This window comes from Phyllostomus discolor, chromosome 2 (assembly GCF_004126475.2).
Source record: "Phyllostomus discolor isolate MPI-MPIP mPhyDis1 chromosome 2, mPhyDis1.pri.v3, whole genome shotgun sequence".
In the NCBI taxonomy this organism is placed as follows: Eukaryota; Metazoa; Chordata; class Mammalia; order Chiroptera; family Phyllostomidae; genus Phyllostomus; species Phyllostomus discolor.
In genome coordinates, this window is record NC_040904.2 from 80,648,931 (window position 1) to 80,668,909 (window position 19,979).

Below are 19,979 nucleotides of genomic sequence, written 5' to 3' on the forward strand. Positions count from 1 at the left end.
GTATAATCAATAAAATATGTTAAAAAAAGAAAAAAATATAAACAACTTAGAATAGTCAAAACAATTTTGAAAATAAAAAAAAGAAAAAGTCAGAGGACTAATATTACCTGACTTTAAAGACTTATAGCTCTGGCTGGTGTGGCTCAGTGGATTGAGTGCCAGCCTGTGAACCAAAGGGTCACTGTTTTGATTCCCAGTCAGGACACATGCCTAGGTTACGGGTCAGGTCCCTAGTAGGGGCGCATGAGAGGCAACCACACGTTAATGTTTCACTCCCCCTCTTTCTCCCTCCTTTCCCTGCTCTAAAAATAAATAAAATATTTTTAAAAACCCACCTTATTATGAAGTTACAGTAATCAATGCAGTTAGTTTCTGGAATAAAGATATACAGAATATTGATGAACTAGAGAGTCCACAACTAGATCGAGAGATATATGGTCAGTACACTTTTCTTGAAGGTGCCAACAATACTCAATAGGCATAGGATAAAACTGGCAACCTCAGAAAAAAAAATTGACTCTTACACCATATAGAAGAAAAATTAACAATTCAAAATGATTTATAGACTTAAATAAGATAAAGTCTTAGTGGCCTTGCATTTGATGATTTACATAATACATAAATACATTTACAGAAATACAACTTTAAAAAGACTAACTTAAAAAGAAAAATATTAATCAGCTTTTATGAAAATTAAAATCTTTTCCTTTTTAAGGAATGCTCTTTAAAAAATGAAATGACATTTTTTTCTCAGGCTTGAGAATATATCTGCAAAATATTAATACCTGAAAAAGGACTTTTATCAAGAGTATATAAAGAATTCATACTAATCAATAACCCAATAAAAATATGGGGAAAGAGATGAACGGACACTACCAAATATAGATAAGCAAAGAAGTACGTGAAAAGATATTCAGGATTATCATTGATTAGGGAAATATAAACTAAAACCACAACAAAATAGCATTACATGTCCATTAAAATGGATGAAATTAGGAAGAGTGATCATACCAACTGCTGGTGAGGATGTGGAGCACACTCAGACTCTGACAGACTGCTGAGTGACGTATGATGACGGCACAATCACTTTCAAGAAGTTTGGTAGTGAAACACACGCATAATCCCACCATTTCATTTCACTCCTAGATATCTAACTCAGGAGAAACAAACAACTTGTACGAGAACCTTTATTTGTAATAGACAAAACCTGGAAACTCAAATGCTTATCAGCAGGTGGAGAAATTACAGTAACATAACAGATTACTACTCAGCAACAAGAAAGGAATGAATTACTGATGCATACACATGGGTAAATCTCCAAATGATAATGAAAGGCAAAAAGTATACATTGATACAACATGAGTCCATTTTTACGTAATTCTATAAAATTCAAACTAATCTATAGTGATAAAGCCAATCAGTAATTGCCTGGGAACAAGAGGAATAGCTACAGGAATTATAAAAGAACACAAGGAAACTTTTGGGGGTAGGGGGTATGATCATAACCTTGATGACAGGGGTTTCCTGGATGTATACATGTGTCAGATGGTGCACATGTATTCCCTACTCTATGTGTAGAGGTGTCACATTGATAGATGGAACTTGGCCATGGTGGAAGTATTTACACCACAGAAAATGGCAAATGCTGCCACAAAATCAGGGCTTTTTCTCAGACAGCTGGTTGTTAAACATCTACCAGCTCACTGCTAGCTATAACATACATAAATAACAGCTGAAATTCTTAATTTTTAATTGTGCAAAAGAATTCTGAGAACCACTAGGCTAAAAACTTGCCTTTGGAAGGCAGAATTACTAGGGAGAAAAAAAAAAAAAAGAGAGAGAGAGAGACTTTCAGACACTCCAACCAAGAAAAATCTCTTGCAGACACAGACTTGTTGCCTTGACCAAATGCTGCCACTGCCTCCCCCCACGGGCTCTCTGGTGACACTGTCCTTCCCTAAGGCCAGGAGGGTTTGGGGTTGACTCTTGAGCTCCTTCTTGAAAGCTGCTGCAGGGGCTGCCATCTCCTCTAGCAAACACCAAGGATCCATCACCTTGCCTCCCACAGCTACTTACAGACCAAAAACGTAACTGAAGGTACTGCTGGAAAAAGAGTGTGCCAGTTTTCTACATACGGATTCCAATTCCAGCAATGAGGTAAGAGGCTTGTGATGCAAATACATTTGTATAAGGTGAATCAACCACCAGAATACCCAAATCTGATACTTTTACCAGCTGCTTTGAAGCAGGATAAGCATGGAATAAGGTTTACAGCCATCCCCTTCTCCTTCTGCCCTTCAGTGCCAGCCTAGTCCTTTTTGACTATTTAACACAGTGTGGAGAGTACCAGTGTGCTGAAGTTCCTCATCATAACCAGAGTTCCCAGTTAGGAAAAGGATCTCCAATAAACAATTCATCAGGGAACTGATGATGTTGCAGAAACACATCTTCCTATTTTGTGGCACATTGGAAACATAATCTTAGGGCTTTTTTGCCTCCACTGCATAGAGGTCTGATCGCTTCTGGTTAAAAATGGGAATTTGCTGCCGTATTTCAGCCAACTTCTTCAGGTCTGCAAAAACAGTAAAGTTTACTATTAATAACATGAAACTCTTCACTAACCAAAGGGACTATTTTTCCCCAAACAGCATAAAAACCACCAGAGCCTCAACAAGTAACCCAGTAATACAGGCCTTGCCTAGAGGCAGAGGGCCAGACATGGCCCCTGGAGTCATTTGGAACCAAACCAAAAAAACCCAAGCTGAACTATAACCGTCTGGACCCAACCAAAGAACCAAGGATAAATCAAGAACAAATGGAGCACATGTGTGGAGGGAGGGGACAGGGGACAAAGGAACCCCTCCAGGTGACAAGGGCTGCACCAGCTATGGAATCTGGCCTCAGAGCACTGGGACGCCAGAGGCCTCACTTGTGCTGGGCAGATCTTACCTATGTCTGCATACACGATCGTTTCTCCAGTGCCAGCTTTGGCCAGGACCTCCCCCCTGAAAGAGATTCCAGGGAGAGTACGTGGATTTGCTGATGTTTGCTGATATTCAAGACCTCTCTCTGTTTTTCTACCCCTTCTAACATGCCAAAGGAGAAGGAATCTGAGATTTCTTCAGATTAGTAGGGGTATAAACTCCTGTTCTACCATGTAAGTGGCTGTGTGGCCTTGGGCCAAGTCATTTGTAATCTCCACTTACAAAGTGGGAAATAAGAGCTCTGTTAGGACTTAGTGAGAAAATCATGGAGTATGTCTTCTAAACTGCAAATTCCTAGTTTTTGTTCTATGACACACATCTGGGAACAGAGCCACCTATAACCAACAGGAAGTGCCCTCCCACCCCCTCATGAGTGCACGTCAATAGGAACCCTTCACAAGGGTGATCTGGCTCTGCTTCTTCCCACCTCCCAAGGCTGCTCCCCAACCCTGGGATTGTTAGGCAGGGCCTGGGCATGGCCCAGATCTGCAGCATCTCTGGCCTTGTGCCTGCGATCCCTGCACCGCTATGTTAATGGCCTTTAGTTTTTGAAGGCAAGGTTTCAGCCTGTGGGGTCTGGGGAAAGCACACCCTGGCAGGAGCCTCACACCTGGAAATCACAACACTCCTTCATAAATCTGGGGGAAGGCCGATCTAAAAAACTATTTCCAGAGTTGAATCTCTGGCCCAAAGCAGGACTTCAAATACGTACCTAGTGAAATCCAATCTCCCCAAAGCAAAAAATCAGCTTCCCTCACAGAGAGACGGAGACCTGGTAGACATGTGGGGCTATGGGGGTGGGTGAGGGGCAGGGCCAGCCATGAATCAGACAACCCGCCTGTCCAAGTGTCAGCTCTCTTAAGCTCCTAGTAAGCCTGTCCCTGCTTAGGCAACTCACCAAGGATTCACGACAGTGCTGTGTCCCCAGGCAACATAGGAGGCTTTGTCATCTCGGGCAGGAGATGCTGTGGCTACATACACCTGATTGTCAACAGCCCTGTAGTCAGTGGACAGAAAACACTTAAATCATACACTATAGATCTGAGATATTTTCCTATCCTATGTGTACCAATCCTCCTTTTAAAAACTAGGACAGGGCAGGCTGGCTCAGATATGAAACACCCAAAGCCATAGAACCCTCTCTTAAAAAATTATCTCATCACTTAAGCCAGTTCTTGGGGGCAATTTTGGCCAGCACAGGACATTTGCCAGTGTCTGGAAACCTTTCTGATTGTCACAACTAGTGGGATGCTATTGGCATCTCGTGGGTGGAGGCCACGGATGCTGCTAAACATCCCATGCACAGGATACCCCCATGACAAAGAACTGTCCAGTCCAAAATGTTAATACTGCCACAGATGAGAGACCCTGGCCTGAGCCAACCAGTAAAAGAGTTTCTCTGGTTAATGCCAATCAAGGCGGTCAAAGACAAGGGGTCGGGCAGGGGGTGGCAGGACCAGGGGAAGCAATACACCAGGAAGGGCTGCATGGCACTTCCATGCCAATGCGGCAGCCCCCTCATGTCAGGTTAGATGAGAAGTCAGGCGGCAGCCTGGGTACATCCAGCCACCTTACCTGGGAGCCCTGTGGGCTCAATCAATAGGTCCATACCTAGTCATTCCAGTCTCTCCCAAGCTTTTACTGCTTTGACAAGACTGTATTGATTAACACCCATGGGATCAGACACCCCATCCTCTGCCATGCCACCAGCCAGACACCTCTACATTCCCCTCCAGGCAGTTACCATCATCTCCAGGAGGGAGAACAGCGAGTACTGACTTGGAAGAAGCAAAGGGGAGCATTCTAGGGACCGGAAATGTTCTGTGTGGTGAACCTTGGTCATAGGTGGTGAGTATGTAAACATTCACAGGCCTGTATGCTTAAAATCTGAACGCTTTCAATATATTACAACTCAATTTAAAAAGTATTTAATCAAAAACACTACTATCTCTGACCAGTACTTGCACGGTTTGCAGAACATTTACTCCCCCAGAGGGTCATGCTCCCCCTCCCTTCCATGGGACCTCCACCTCTGCTGTCTGCCCTTCACCTCTCCTCAGCCTGAGGGGACTAAGGAAACAGCAACTGTGACACCCCAGACATGTCTGTGTGGTGCCCAGGATGTACAGCTTAGAAGCACAAGGGCTTGTAATGAGGTCCTTGGCAGCTGCTGTGGAAGTCCGGTTGGGATGAGCACCCCAATCTGAGCAGCACAGGGTCAGCTGTGTGAAGACCCCGAAGAGACCTCTCTCTAGGACTATCAGGCTAAAAAACCCCTGCTTTTCCGTGGCTTCTGGGGCTCTGGACCCACACAATCCATGGGTCTCTGAGTCTCTGTAAAAGTTGGTGGCAACTGTCCCGGAGACACCAGCCCACATCTAATCACACTGAATGAAACCACTGCCTGCCTGATGCGCTAACTGCTATTGGAAATCCAAAGATCACAGTCTCCAAACTCTGTGAGGTTGATGCTGTGGCTTCTGAAGAGAAGATTCTTAGCAGAAGCCTTCCCTTTGGGCTGAAAGATGAAAACATTCATCTTTTCAAAATACATCTGGATGCTGCTATGGCAAAGAACTGAAATCTTTGCACAAAGAAACACTGAGATGCCTGAAGCTGTGTCTGTCTGACATACTTTCTTACCGGCCTCGCTGAAGCAACTCCCAGTGAGCTGGTCCAGTGGTCAAATTAAAAGCTCCAGGATATACCAACAGCTGGCAGCCTTGGGGAGAGAAAGGCTGAAGAGTCAACGCAAAGAACACCCAACCGCACTAGTCCCTCCCTTTGCTCTCCACCCAGGGGGACCAAACTCCAACTCCCTCAAAAGCATGAAAAGATGTCAGCCAAGTCAGTGCCAGCAGCATTAAGTTACAGCTTTGAATTCCTTTAGAGACACTCATATAACACACACAAGAAAAGTGGTACTGATAACCAAAACCACAACATGTGACTTTGCTTTAAAAAAAAAAGTGGAGAACTGTCATTGAAATTCCTCTCAGTGCCACATGGTTAGCTCTGCATGGCCAAGGACCATGGTCTGTAATGCTTTTCAACTGACAAGAGGGGCAGAGCAGGTGCTCCAGTGGCCACTGCCAGGACACTACAGAGACTCAGAGCCCACGCGCCTCCACCTCTTGCTGAGCAGTCCCACCGTCTACACCCACTTCACTGTATGAAGTGACAGTTGATTCAGAATCAAACCAGCTCCGCCAGTCTAGTAGGAATGATAGTTATTTGCTGATTACCATACAAGGACCTTTAGTAAGTTCTCTCTCCGTACTCTTCACCCTGTCCCTATGAGAACACTGAGATCCACACTGCTCTAGAGAGTAAATAATCACCCAAAGTACCATGCCAATTAGGAGAGAAGTTGGAACCAGAACCCAGACCTCCTGACTTGGTTTGGTGCTCTTCCTAGATGGTAGGACACCTTTTCTCTGGACCAAAATGTCTGTCACTACATTTCTACTGTACCCAACATGTAGGACCATTGAATAGTGAAATCCACAAGGCAAAACCATGTCTTCATTTCTACCAAGTGACTCTTTCCAAATACAGTAACAGGAAGGGCCCGAGGGAAGAGTAGATGTTTAAGAGCCTGTCTTCTGCCTTAGCTGCCCAATGTGTCAAAGCACAACCTCTGAAAAACCATATTGTCCACACGCAGCAGACGTCTGAGAAGGCAGATGGGAGTGGACAGATTAAGACCTCTCCTCCAGTTTTTCCAACGAAGGGCTCCCTCCACCCACAAAGACCAGCCCAGATTCACACCTCCAGGCACCCACACAGCACAAATACAGTGTTGCCTCACCTCTCTCTGCGTAGATCTGTGCCAGCTCTGAGAAGCGCAAGTCGTAGCAGATGCCCAGGCCCACTCTGCAGTAAGCTGCTTACAAACAGAAAACGCATGGATGAAAAGCTAACCCACGGCACAGTGAGGCAGGGAAAACCCTCCTGATGTAATGATCACAAACCATGGGGGGATACAGTAACACAGGGCCCACAGATGGAGAAATCTCTAAGCTTATTTCTGCTTGGACTTTACCTCATACATCACTTACGTCAGCAGAGTGGAGGTGAGAAATTTATTCTAACTGAATGCTTATGATCTAAGTGAGAAGTGTTCAGCAAGCCCTGGCAGGTACACTCCGGAAGCCATCATACTAATAGGGGGCTGTGATCAAATGGAAGAGCAAAATCACATCAAACCCTTAGTTCTCCATTAGGCCTGCCCTTTCTAGATCTCCGACCATTCTCTGCCCTCCTCACTTCTGGTCTTTCAGCCAGGTTGTATGAAGAAATTAAGGAGGGGCGTAAGAAAGAAACGAAGGAATACCTGATCCTCTTCTACTGGGACTGCTAAAAGAGGTGGACTTATCTGGTACGTACGAGTCTCAAAGGTCGAGAAACTGTCACCAGGGCTCAGTATTTTAGATTCTTGAAATGTAATTTTCCCAGGAACATCAATGTCAAACAGATGGAGCTGCATCACAAATAAGGGCTTTGGTTACCTCTTTTGCAGCAGGGTTCACGGCAATAACTACAAACATCCTCTCCTGGCGAGATGTGGGGGGTGATCTAAGATCAACTGTACGAACAGCACCCTTAATAGCCCACAACCTACCCACAATCTGACACTTTATCAAAATGAATTCTAACATGGGATATGGTAGTTTCATGACCCTTCTTTCCTAGGTGGTGTACAAATCCATGTCTAGGTTTCTTATGGGAACCAATTAACATGTTGCTTTTTTAACTCAATGTAAATGCTAACTGAAAACTCCTCAGAATCAGAATCAAACTGACACACTGGCAAGAGAGGTGGAGAGTGAATGAGAGATTAAAAATATAGGTAAGATTTAGTCCTGGCTGGTGTGGCTCAGTGGATTGAGCACCAGCCTACGACTCAAAAGGTCACAGTTTCGATTCCCAGTCAGGGCACATGTATGGGTTGTGAGCCAGGTTCACCAGTTGGGGGCATGTGAGAGGCAACCAATTGATGTATCTCTCTCCCTCTCTTTCTCCCTCCCTTCCCCTCTCTCCAAAAAGTAAATAAATAAAATCTAAAAAAAAAATTTAAAGACATAAAAATAGGTAAAATTTTGCAAACCAAATACAGCAATTTATAAAGAGTAACATATCACTTCCAAATTGAATTCTGATTTATCATACTAACAAAATAAAGGAGAAAGTCACATGAGCATTGCAAGAGGTGTATAATGATCATTTGGTAACTTCTACATCCATGCTTATTTAAAAACAAAAAAGAAACCTCTTCCAGGAAGGGAATTTCTTTAATCTGATAAAGAGTATCTACAAAAACACTAATGTTAACATACTGAAGCCTTTGCCTACTAAGATCAGGAACAAAACAAGGACACCTGCTACCCAACCAACACTCTGCCAGAGGCCCTGACCACAGCAACCAGGCAAAAGAAAGGAACAGAAAGTGTAAGGATTAGAAAGAAAAAATTAAATCTGTCATTATTCTCAGATGATATAATTGTGTACCTAGAAACTCCAAAGGAAAACTACGGATGAATTATTAAAATTAATGAGTAACTTTAGCAAGGTTACTGTGTATGTAGAAGGTCAGTATTTTTATAATTAGTTGTACTTCTCCATATGCTTGTAAGAAACAGAAAATGAGAAGGCATAAACAAACCACTCATGAAGAATAAATCTAGCAAATGATATATGACTATATTGGAAAAACCATAAAAAACAATGTGAAATTTTTAAAAGCCTACAAGTGCACATTGTGGACATACATGCACTTCAAATGATGGAGTTAATAGCTCAATGCTGGCTCTTCTTCCAGTAATAGCTGAGTGGCTCCTATCAGGCCCATTAGCTTTCTCATAAGTATGAACTCTGGACAAAATAAAAAGCAAAGCACTGGAGAATGATCAAAATTAGGGAACGCCTGAAGGGAAGTCAATACTTAGAAGGGAACAGTACCGGGTAGGTTTCCTGTTTGTTTACTGCATTCAGTTGGAAGCAAGGCCCCAGGGGTTGCTAGGAGCAGTGGGGAAACCACCCACAATCAGACTGGCCCGAGGAACCAGAAGACAGCTTCACAGCAGCAGAAAAGTAAGGGGGCAAATCCTGAAAAGGATAAAGACAAAGCCAAAGAGCCCCAAGTTCTACAAACAAAATCTGTCCAAATCTCTGGCTAACCGCTGAAGTAAAGATGTATGGGGCAGACTCCAAGCTAAACAGCTCAGCTAAACAGTCTAGACAGCTGAGGTTGCTGCCCACCCCTCTCTCTCTCCCTCTGCCTCCCTCTCTCTCTCTCTCTCTCTCTCTCTCTCTCTCTCTCTCTCCCTCTCTCTCTCTCTCTCTCTCTCTCTCTCTCACATACACACACACAGAATTTGGGGTTTGAGTACATCCAAGTTAACTATTGTACTTACAAAAACAAACAAAAAAATAAACACTTTTCAAAGAAATAGAAGTTAGAACCTCAAGAACATAGCATCTAATGATGTACAACACAAAATTACTATACACACAAAGAAATGGAAAACATAACCTAAACTCTAAAGAAAAGGCAATCAGTGGAGCAGATAGACCCCAACACAACCAGATGTGGCAATACCAAAGACTTTAAAGGAGCTCCAGGGAATGAAGGACTTGCTCTTAATGAATTACACAAATAAAAATAATGGTAGAGAAATAAAAGCTATAAAAAAGAACCCAATGAAAATTTTAGAACTGAAAAATTCAGTATCTGAAATTGTAAAAAATTTCACTTGTTTGGCTTATAGCAGATTGGAGATTACAAAAGAAAGACTCAGTGAACTTAAAGGTAGATCAATGAAAACTGCCCAATTTGAAGTAAAGAGAGAAAAAGGATTGGAAAAATAAAAACAAAGAACAAAAGCCTTGGTGACCTGGTTTGGAGGAACAGTATCAACACTGCAACCTTGTAAGAGAATGGGAGAGAAAAACGTAAAACGAAATAATGCCCCCAAATTTCCCACATGTGGTGAAAGACTTACATGTGCAGATTCAAGAAGCACAAAGCAAGGCAAACACAAAGAAAACCATGTAGGCACACTGGAAGCAAAATATTAACAACTGAAATTTACAAAGAATAAATCTGGAAGGCAGGTAGATAAAAACACAAATTACATACAGAAAACAATAATACAATTTACCACTGACTTTTTATCAGGGGAAAAAAAAGGAAAAAAGACGCTAGAAAATAAGTGAATAATGTCTCTCAAACTGCTGGGGGGTGTCAAACTGTGCACCCAGAACTCTATTCCAAAACATTTGTCAAGAATGAAGGTGTACTAAAGGTATGTTCATAAACAACTAAGAAAATGCAGTTATCAGATCCTCACTGCAAAAAAGCTAGGAGAGGTCCTTCTATTTGAAGGAGCAAATATCAGATAGACCTAGGATCTTCAGGAAGAAAAGAAAAATACCAGAAGGGGAAATATGTGCATAACATAAAAAACTTTCTCTTCATTTCTTTAAAATGCATGCTACTTAAAAAATAAGGGTTTTGTGGGATTTACAATGTATATCGATGCAATGTGTGTGTCAACTACAGTATAAAAATGGGAAGGAGATAGGAAATTTCATATGAAGTAGTATAACATTAATTCAAGCAGACTGTGCAAGGATGCAAACTGTACTGTCTAAAGCGACAACTTTAAAAAAAGCACAGAGGCATATTTAAAAGCCAATAGATTAATTAAAATGAAATTGTAAAAAATACTTAACCCCAAAGAATGCAAAAAAAGAGAAACAAAGGAAAAAACAGTAAAATATCTATATGCTTAAAATATCAATAATTATATTAACTATAAATGGAGTAACCATTTCAGTTAAAAAGCAGATACTGTCAGAATGAATAAAAAAGCAAAGCCCAACTATATGCTGCCTACAAATTTTAAATGTAAAGACACATATAGTTCAAAAATAAGAGATTAAAGAAAGATGCACTATATAAAAAGTAAGTATAAGCGTGGCTACAGTATTATCAGAGATAAAATAAACTTCAAGAAAAAGAGTATTACAAGTTTAAAAAAAATCCAGATGTTTCATAACAGTAAAAGGATCAACTTACCAAGAAGACTTAAAGATCCTAAATGTACATGCATTTACTACTGCAAAGATGCCAACCTCCCCAAAGGGATCTCTATGTATCCATCCATGCAATCCTAATTAAAAGACCTGCAGGTTTCCCCTTTGCTGAAGTTGACAGGCTGACTCTAAAATTTATATCAAAGTGCCAAAAGCCGAGAACAGCCACTTGTGCCATCCAGTCAAAATGCCTGACGTATGTACAATGTAAGAGGGGACTATGGGAATTCATAGTAAAGTCTCAAGAAGCAATGAGACTTGCCACATTCCCTACTAACCTATTTTTTTCCCCCATCCTCACTCAAGGACATGCTTATTGATTTTGGAGAGAGGAAACAAGCATCGATCTGCTGCTTTTCATATGCACCCCCACTGGAGACTGAACCGGGAACCTGGCATGTGCCTTGACCTGGAATCGAACCGCAACTTTTCAGGTTACTGGATGATGCTCCAAGCAACTGAGCCACACTGACCAGGGCCCTGCTTACCTTTCTGTGCTTTACCAGTAAAGCTCCATCAGGCCCAAACACAGTGCAGGTGTTATATAATTTCCCAGAATCCTCTTCAGGAATGGAACCTTTTATTGAGAGGAGAAACACAAAGGCACAAAAAACATCCTGAAAAAAGCATTCTTTTGGAACTGGACAAAGGCTTGATAAAATGTCACTTGGGTCCAACAATAAAGCTTACTATCTTCTAAGGGTCACTTAATCAGTTGTTTTCCTTCTTGAATATAACTTTCAGAGATAAACTCTACAGTGTAGATGAAATATAATTAAATAAAATGCTAAAGACAGGTTTCAAAAGTTCCAGACTGTTTCAGAATTCAGCTTAGACCTTGAGCAACACTTACAGTAATGTGAACCATCAAAGCAACATGGAGAATTCACTGTTGCACAACTTAAATCCACCAGACCCTCCTGCAACACAGCTGCACCCTGAAAGGCCTCCAGATGGGAATGTGAGCCCCAAGTCTTTCCACCACTGAATGTATTCTAGTTCCTGCTTCTGTCTCTTCTTGCTGTGCTTTCAATTCTCCACCTCTTAATCATTTCTAATTCTTATATGGCATGGTACAGAACTAATTTTGTTTGCTATATTTATTAAGCAGTTTTACTGATTTAATTGAAGCAAATAGAACATTTTAAAATTTATCTCAAAACCACATAAAGCTACTTTGTTCATAGCTCTTTAAGAAAAAGATTTTAATCCTGCATTTGTATAATGAAAGACACTCAGCTATGGCTTTTCTTTCCACATTTCCACCTGCCCCTTTCCCCCCTCTCCTCCTCCAGGGAAAATCATCATTATCAGTTTGGTGTGTGTCCTTCCACAATACTGACTCTGTATTACACGCATAACTACACACAAACATCAATAACCTGTCGTGTGGGGATTAATCTGAATGGGAATACCTGTTCGTATCATCTTGAACTTGCACTTCTTCCACTTAACAGTGTGTGCCTGGAAGAGCGCTCCACTTTATTACATATAGATTTACCTCATTCTTTTCAATGGATAATTTATATTCCACTGTTTAAATGTAACAACAAAAAATATTCATGTTTTTAATGTTTAGGCCATTATACCTTGACAGTAGGAAGTTACCTCCAATGAGATATATGCTGCACTCCTTTGCTACTTCAGAAAGCTTCTGTGTGGATTCACCAGGAATTTTCTCTGCATATTCAGGAAAATAGTTTGTGCCATATGGAGAATTAAAGCATTCCTAGAATAATGTTTACAAAGAAAAAGGGAAAAGAATCAAAGCACCCAACCCATTTTAAAGTTCTGCTGTAAGAAGACATAGCTGCTGCTTCCAGCTCAGCTCTCAAAGGGGTAAACACAGCCGATAAAACAAAAAAAGAAAGAACACTGACATCCTGGGGCTACAAGCTCTGTAGCCACTGAAGGATTCAGCAGCTGGCTCCCGTGGGGCTGGCTACAGGGGCTACAGGAACACGTGCGCTCAATCACATCCTGGTCACCTCGGCAGAAGGCTGGAACTGTCTTGGAACTGTCTCTCCCTCCAGCCTGCAGGAGAGGTATGCATTCCCAGGGCACCCAGGCCCCACTACAACTGGGCTTCCTCACAGGACTTTGGGCATTGGGATGCACCCACACGTTCAAAAGTATGAGCCTCTGAAAGCCAGAGAAGTTAAAGACATTTCCTCATCTGTAAAATGAACCATTACTAAGCTCCTGCAAAATCACTCATTCCTCAGGATACGTCTATCTTCAACTGCTCTGTGATAAAAAAGCAAAAACAACTAGACTTCGACTCCAATCATCCACTTCAAGTTTATCGAGATCACCTGTATACCACACACTGTGCCAGGTAACTCAAGCCTGAGGATCACCAGTTTGTACAAAACACATGTTAGACACAGGGGCACATGCTGAATTCAAGTGCTCTCACTCCTGGTCTGTAGACTGATCTCTGGCAACATAACCAACAAGAGACCAAGTATAGGGTACAAGTACGGTGGAGCCCCATGACCGGTAACAAAGGCTAGATTAACATTAACATCTCTAGCTCCTTGGTTAGATTCCTACCCACTAGACGCATCTGTGATGGCCTGGAGCCTAAAATATAAGGTGGTCCTGAAAATTCTCCAGCCAATCTAAGCAGTTTGCAGAGGGCTGCCTCTGCCCCATGGAGAGTGGGGGAGGGGCTGTCCAGAATAGTGCCACCACTGACCCTCTGCCCAGGGAAGAAGCCAGTAGATGCAGGCCCTGCCATGTGCAGGGTCCTGCTCTGGAGCTAACATTCTACTTCGCTGACAAACAAATGTGGTGCAACCTTCAGTGGGCTCTGTTTTAAAAGAAATTACCTAGGAATGGGATGCAGAATCCTACTGGCTTGAGGAAGATACTGCAAACTTCCTAAATGTCTCTAACAAGTTTCAGTTTTCAACAATTATTTAAAATATTGGAGGCCTAGCTCTAAAATCCATACTTTCTGGTCCTGTGAAGTGCTATACAAGGAAAGAAGGGAGGTATCAGAGGTACAGAGTACTTTAGCTTTAGGCAAGCGCTTCAACCTAGTAGAGTTCTGAATGAAGTAGGTTGATCCTCAAGTTAAAGTTCTGTAACCATGATGGCATGTCCCATCCCAAAGACACCTGCAAAGTGCCATCTTCCAGACAAACATGGACAATCTCAGTTCCCAAAGACCTTGCTGGACTCCAGACACAGAGGAAAACCAGAGCTAGAGACGCTATTTTGCTGAGTCAACAGTTCCCAGAAAGGGCAGGCTGCCTCCATACTTACTGGCAGAGAAACTATCTTTGCTCCTTGTGTGGCTGCCTTTTGGATAAGGCCACAGGCTCGAGTGAGATTATCTGACTTGATTGAAGAAACCTGAAGCTGAATGAGGGCCAAGCGGAAAGCTGAGGACGAAGAGAAAACAGTTGTCAGGAAATCGGACTGTTCAGTCAGAGCAGCAGTTCTCAATCCAAGGGCAATTTTGCCTCCCAGGACAGCTGGCAGTGTCTGGAGACATTTTTGATCATCACAAATGGTGGGTGCTACTGGCATCTGTTGGGAAGAGGTCAGAGACCCTGCTAAACATGCCAAAATGTACAGGTCACTCCTTCACAACAAATTATCTGGTCCAAAATGTCCGAAATGGTGATGTTGAGACTCTGAGATACAGCAACAGCCAAGGGCAAAGCCCCATGCCCAGCACAACAACCTGAAGTGAAGTGGACAGGCCCAGTTTTTCACACAAGTGAGAACACAGCTTGAAGGAAAACAACTAGGTTCGAATACAGAACTATTCCTGACAACTAGGTTTGGACACAGAATTATTCCTTACTATTTGATCTTGGGCCTTGGGCCTACCCTGATCCAGGTAACTGAGTGCATCCCAGCACAGAAGGTGAAATCCCACTGTGACTGGGGCAGTGGGTCCCGGGTAGATGCCTGTCTCAAGTTCCCCATTGCCCACTGGGACACGATGACTAGGTCTAGTTGCCAGCAGGAAGGGGAATGTGGCAGCCGGTGAGTACCTGTGAGGGTCTACCCAATGCATATCACTGTGCCCAAAGGAGAACAGTATTAAGTACAAGCAAAAAACACCATGAAATGCTGAGATGCTGAGGAAGGAAACCTTAGCAGCACTTCTTCCTCCTATCTAAACAAGGGGCTCCATGTTTTTATTGGGGACTGGATCCCATAAATTATGTAGCCAACTCTGCCAAAAAGATCTGTTGTCAACCTTGGGGAAGGAGGTGAAGCTTATTCCTTCCTTGAGGTTGGAGCTACACCCTACATTTGCTTTTCCTACATTCCTTAGAGTTCTCTTTGGCTTTTATAGTAATCACTTCTTAGTGGTTAATAATTCTTTCACATATTTACTTATTTGCTTGAGAGAGGGGAAGAGAGAGAGAGAAAGAGAGGAAGAGAAACATGTATCAGTTGCCTTCCATACACATCCTGACTGGGGACTGAACTGGCAACCTAAACAAGTGCCCTGACCAGGAATCGAACCTGCGACCTTCTGGTGTACAGGAAGACGCTTCAACCAACCAAGCCACACTGGCCAGGGCATACTGGTGAATAAATCTTCATATAAAACTTACCCTGTTCAAGTGACTGGTGTGGTCTGTGTCCTACGGGGACACTGACTGATACAGTTTTTGCTCATGGTTTGAGGGGAGACTGCACTAGATCCAAAGCATGTCGTAACCTACAAAACTGTGAAGTTCAGGAATTAGCAGTAATGTCCTGCCTTCCCTATGCTACCTCTGCTCTACAGTCTGAAAACCCCACTGTTACAGAGCTGTCACTCTGAGTTTCTCCTGTAACTGTGCAAATGTTCCTAGAAGAGACAACACTAACAGACCTAGCTTTTGATGAAGGCCAGTTTGGCTCAGGGTTAACCCTGTAAGGAAAATGCAGATGTCCCATTCCTTGGTTTATTCTAAATATAGTGAGATGAGCTAAATTTAACCCTGAACGCAGTTTGTTAAACAGTCTCAGAATCTGCATGAAAACAAAGGAAACTAAAATAGGGAACAAAAGCTGGGATTACTTTGGGACAAACAAGTATATTGAGAATATTACCAGAACATCACACAGACCCACTTAAGGTCTCCACTGTAACTCAGAAGCTGGGCTTTGTCTCTGCTTCAGAGAGGTGGAAAGAGGACGTCCACATTCCAATTACTGACTGGCTTCCCCTCTCCCCCAGCCCACCCAGAAAGGCAGCAGCCTTGAATTAGGCCTGGGATTGCTGGACATTCTGTAAATCACCCACTCCACAGAGGGATTGTGGCAGGAAAATGTCATCATTGGGAGGTACTAGTCACCTCATCTCCTCAGCTGTTAAATGAAAATACAATGATTTTTGTAGGTCCGTGGCTGCCTTAATACTCATCATAGTCTGACAGTGAAGGACTTACCCAGGGGGAGAAGAAAAGAATAAAATATAATAAGTGCAAGGACCAACATGGGAACAACATCAGGAATATACCAGGTCCTTTACACAAATAAGCATCTGTGAGGTTTCATTAACACCACTTTGTAAATGAGGCAACATGAGGCTTGCAGAGGGAAAGTTGCACAAAGACAATGGTGGCAAACCAACAATCCCAACTTGGAACCTGGAAAGCAGGATAGGCACCTAGTGTGTTAGTTTGGGTTTTTATGCGGGGTGGGGGTCAAGTAACTTGAAAACACTCCTCAAGGAAGATCCACAGCATTAAAAACTACAGCTCTCAAGTCTATCAGCCTCTGTCATGCCTGACCTCTTCAAAGATACCAGTCACATCCAGAGGAAGGTGTGTAAAAGGACTTCTATATCAAACCTGAACAATCATTCAGCCACCAACTCGCACCACACTCTAGGATGAAATGAAAAACAAAGTGCATTCCCACAAATCTTATGTCATGGGAACCTCACAAGACTCCCAGGCAGGAGCAGTTTATGTCCATTTTACAGGTCAGAGAACTAAGGTCCCGAGACATTAAATGACTTGTTGACGTGGAAAGATACTAACTGAGCCCAGACTAACAATTCAGGTCTCCAGACTAAATCCAGAGCACTCCACTGCCTCTTGTGAAAGAATCTGGCACAGCCCTGGGGAAATTTACCCCTGGGGCTGATCCAGGATGGGGACGTGTAACCAACATATTAATACTCAACCTTAAAGCTCAAGGTGCAGATGCAGAAACTGCTTGCCCAGTTTTTTGCTCAGGAGAGTAGGGCATTCTCCGTGTGTGTGTGGCAGGGCGGTGCAATGAGGAACGAATGATCCAGTCCTCTTACAACACAGCCCAAATCAAGAAAACAAGTTCTTCGGTTTCACGCGATAGGACTCAAGGCACAAATAAACCCAAGTTCAAAAGTCAATCTTAGATGAAGAGTGTGAAAGCAACCCCACTTGATAGTCCCGCTTCTAGTGCAAAACCTAAGCGTCTAAGAATCGCGCGGGGCAGAGGCTCTCACACCTGAAGAAGTATCATAATTACCATAATTACAGAAGGCTTTACTGCAAGTGTAGTCCTTGGAAGGGCGGAACTTGCATTTCACATGAACACCTGCCCCTCCTGCGCAGGTTAATTTGTGGTAGGTGGCTCCGCAACTCACCTACAGGCACTACCTTACAGGACGCAGGAGCCCAGCGGACAGCAAGGCGCGGCCTCTCGGCTTCCGCGGCCCCGCCGGCGCCCCAGAAAAACTGGAATAGTGCTCCGGCCCGCGCTCCGCGGCCGCCTCCCGCCCCGCACGCCCAAGCCCCGAGGTCCGCGGACACCGTGTCTGGGTAGGCCAGGGACTGTCCGGCCTCAGCCCCGCACCACCGCCCCCACCCCCTCCCGCGCCGGCTCCGCACCCGAAGCCTCCCCTCGGCCCTAGCTCCGCAGCGTTACTCACTGGCCATAGCTCTCCCTGGAAGAACCATGTGCGGAAACGCTGGAGCTGTGGTCTCTAGACCAACGGAAGCTGCGCCGTTGGGGGCAGGCGAGAGGGGGTAAGTCCGCGTCGGAAGGGGAGGGGCGCGCGTCCTAGGCTCCGCCCCCACCCCTCGGGTCTCGCCCGCGGCGCTGGGGTGGGTTCCTTGCTGTACTTCGACACACAGCAATCGCTCGCTGTTGGTGTTTGAATGGGCCAACGAGAAACCGCTAGTTCCCACGCAGTCCAGAAAAACGAATGCCTCTGAAGACAAACGGACAAAGAAAGGGCGACCTGAATCAGGGTGGAATCTGGTAAATGTTTAACAACCGACCTTTCCAATTCTTAGCGAAAGGTCTGTGTCGTGGGTTGGATTAGCACTGTGACGGTAATACTGACTGCCTTGGGCTATTTGAACGAGTAGCTGTGACCGGGGTGGAATTTTCCAGGATGGTCTAGGCACTCAAGACGTCAGTGGGATCTGCTTAATAAGGCTGCTGTGTAATGAGAGAGGGGAAAAGAGAAATTGAGGGTTCAAACTCAGTATCCTCAACAATTCAGTCCTCTAATATACTGAAATCTTTGGTGATATGGTTTTACAATTTTTACATTTATACCTACTAGTCAGGATTGCTTTTTGGTTGTGTTTTGTTTGTGCTTTTGTCAAATTTGGGGATCAAAAATTATAGAACAAATAAAAACCTGATATTCTTTTCAGTGCTCCGTAATGGTTTAGATTACATTGAAATGGACCCTAATTTTTTAAATGAGACTGTGAAAACATTTTAAGACAATTAAGGACATTTAAATATGAACTGGATATTTGATGCTTTAATGAATTTGTGTATAGTGGTATTAAACATATGCCAGACAAGGTTCTTTCCTCTGAGGAGACACATAAAATATTTCAGGGTGAAGCGTCAGATATCTGACTTGACAATGGTCAGCAAAAAGAACATATGTGCTTATGTAGAGATATGCAAATATGGCAAAATGTTCATTATTAAATCTAGGAGAATATATAGCTGTTCATTGTACTATTTAAGAGCTTATAGAAGTTTTTAAATTTTAAAACATTCATAATAAAAATTGGGGGGATATATATCAATTATAGGGGTTTTGAAGCTTTAACAGACTCTCTGGACCAGGCTCTGTAGCAGGAAGACCTTTAATGAGAGGACCATCAAGACCAAGAAGAGCCTGTGGGTGTCACGTTCCCTGTATCACATGCAGGGGAGCTGCTGACTTGCATAAGGTCATTTCTAAAGCAGAGAGCGATAATAAAAATGAAAGCCATGTTTTCGAGCTTTTCTTCTTTTTAAAGATTTTATTTATTTTTAGAGGGGGGAGGAGGGAGAAAGAGGGGGAGTGAAACATTAATGTGTGGTTGCCTCTCATGTGCCCCCTACTGGGGACCTGGCCCGCAACCCACGCATGTGCCCTGACTGGGAATCGAACTGGCTTTTTGAGCTTTTCTTAAGAACTCTGTGAGTACAATGAAAAAGCTGGTTGCTCGTTTCCAGTTCTGCCTCTGCCACTAATTTGAGGTTAACATAGGGCAAATCACCTTGCTGTAGGGGCCTTTTCATCACCTGTATTCTATTAGAAGCAATACAAGAGGCTGGAAGACAGTCTGTGCAGCCTTCCCTGCCAGCACCCAACTAGCTGCCCCTTTAACCACAGCAGCTCTGCCTTTGTGTTTCCATGTTCCCTTTCATCTGACATTTGAAAAGTAGCCAAAGAACAAAACTAGCGAATTAAGTGGATCTCTAAAGCCCAGGCAACAATCTGATATTGCCAGCCATGATTTACAGCTTTAATGACCATTTCTAGGCTGGTCAGATTTCTATTTTTTACTCCAGAAGAGCTAGCTACTCCACCATCTTCAGATGCCTGTAAGCCATCTCTATTCACATCTTGACATAAGCTCAAACTCAATTGTCTGAAACATTTAGCATCTCTAAAAGAGCTTCTCTCAGCTTTCCTCTTTCACTTGT

At 43.4% G+C, this 19,979-nt stretch overlaps 1 protein-coding gene across 2 annotated transcripts; it reads right to left on the minus strand.

The window, feature by feature from the left end:
• Positions 1-1,170: 1,170 nt before the first annotated feature.
• Positions 1,171-18,069, minus strand: NIT2 (nitrilase family member 2). 2 transcript variants are annotated; one of them, XM_028505180.2, is made up of 10 exons: positions 17,965-18,068; positions 14,358-14,476; positions 12,693-12,813; positions 11,573-11,661; positions 7,374-7,467; positions 6,796-6,870; positions 5,628-5,706; positions 3,883-3,981; positions 2,950-3,005; positions 1,171-2,572 (listed from the first exon to the last, which is right to left on the minus strand). In XM_028505180.2, exons 1-10 carry the CDS (start codon positions 17,990-17,992, stop codon positions 2,481-2,483), a joined length of 852 nt encoding a protein of 283 aa, XP_028360981.1. In that variant the 5' UTR covers positions 17,993-18,068; the 3' UTR covers positions 1,171-2,480. The 2 variants fall into 2 exon arrangements, with proteins under 2 accessions (XP_028360981.1, XP_035873902.1); XM_036018009.1 differs by lacking the exon at positions 1,171-2,572 and having other exon boundaries at positions 2,949-3,017; positions 17,965-18,069.
• Between the last annotated feature and the right edge of the window lie 1,910 nt (positions 18,070-19,979).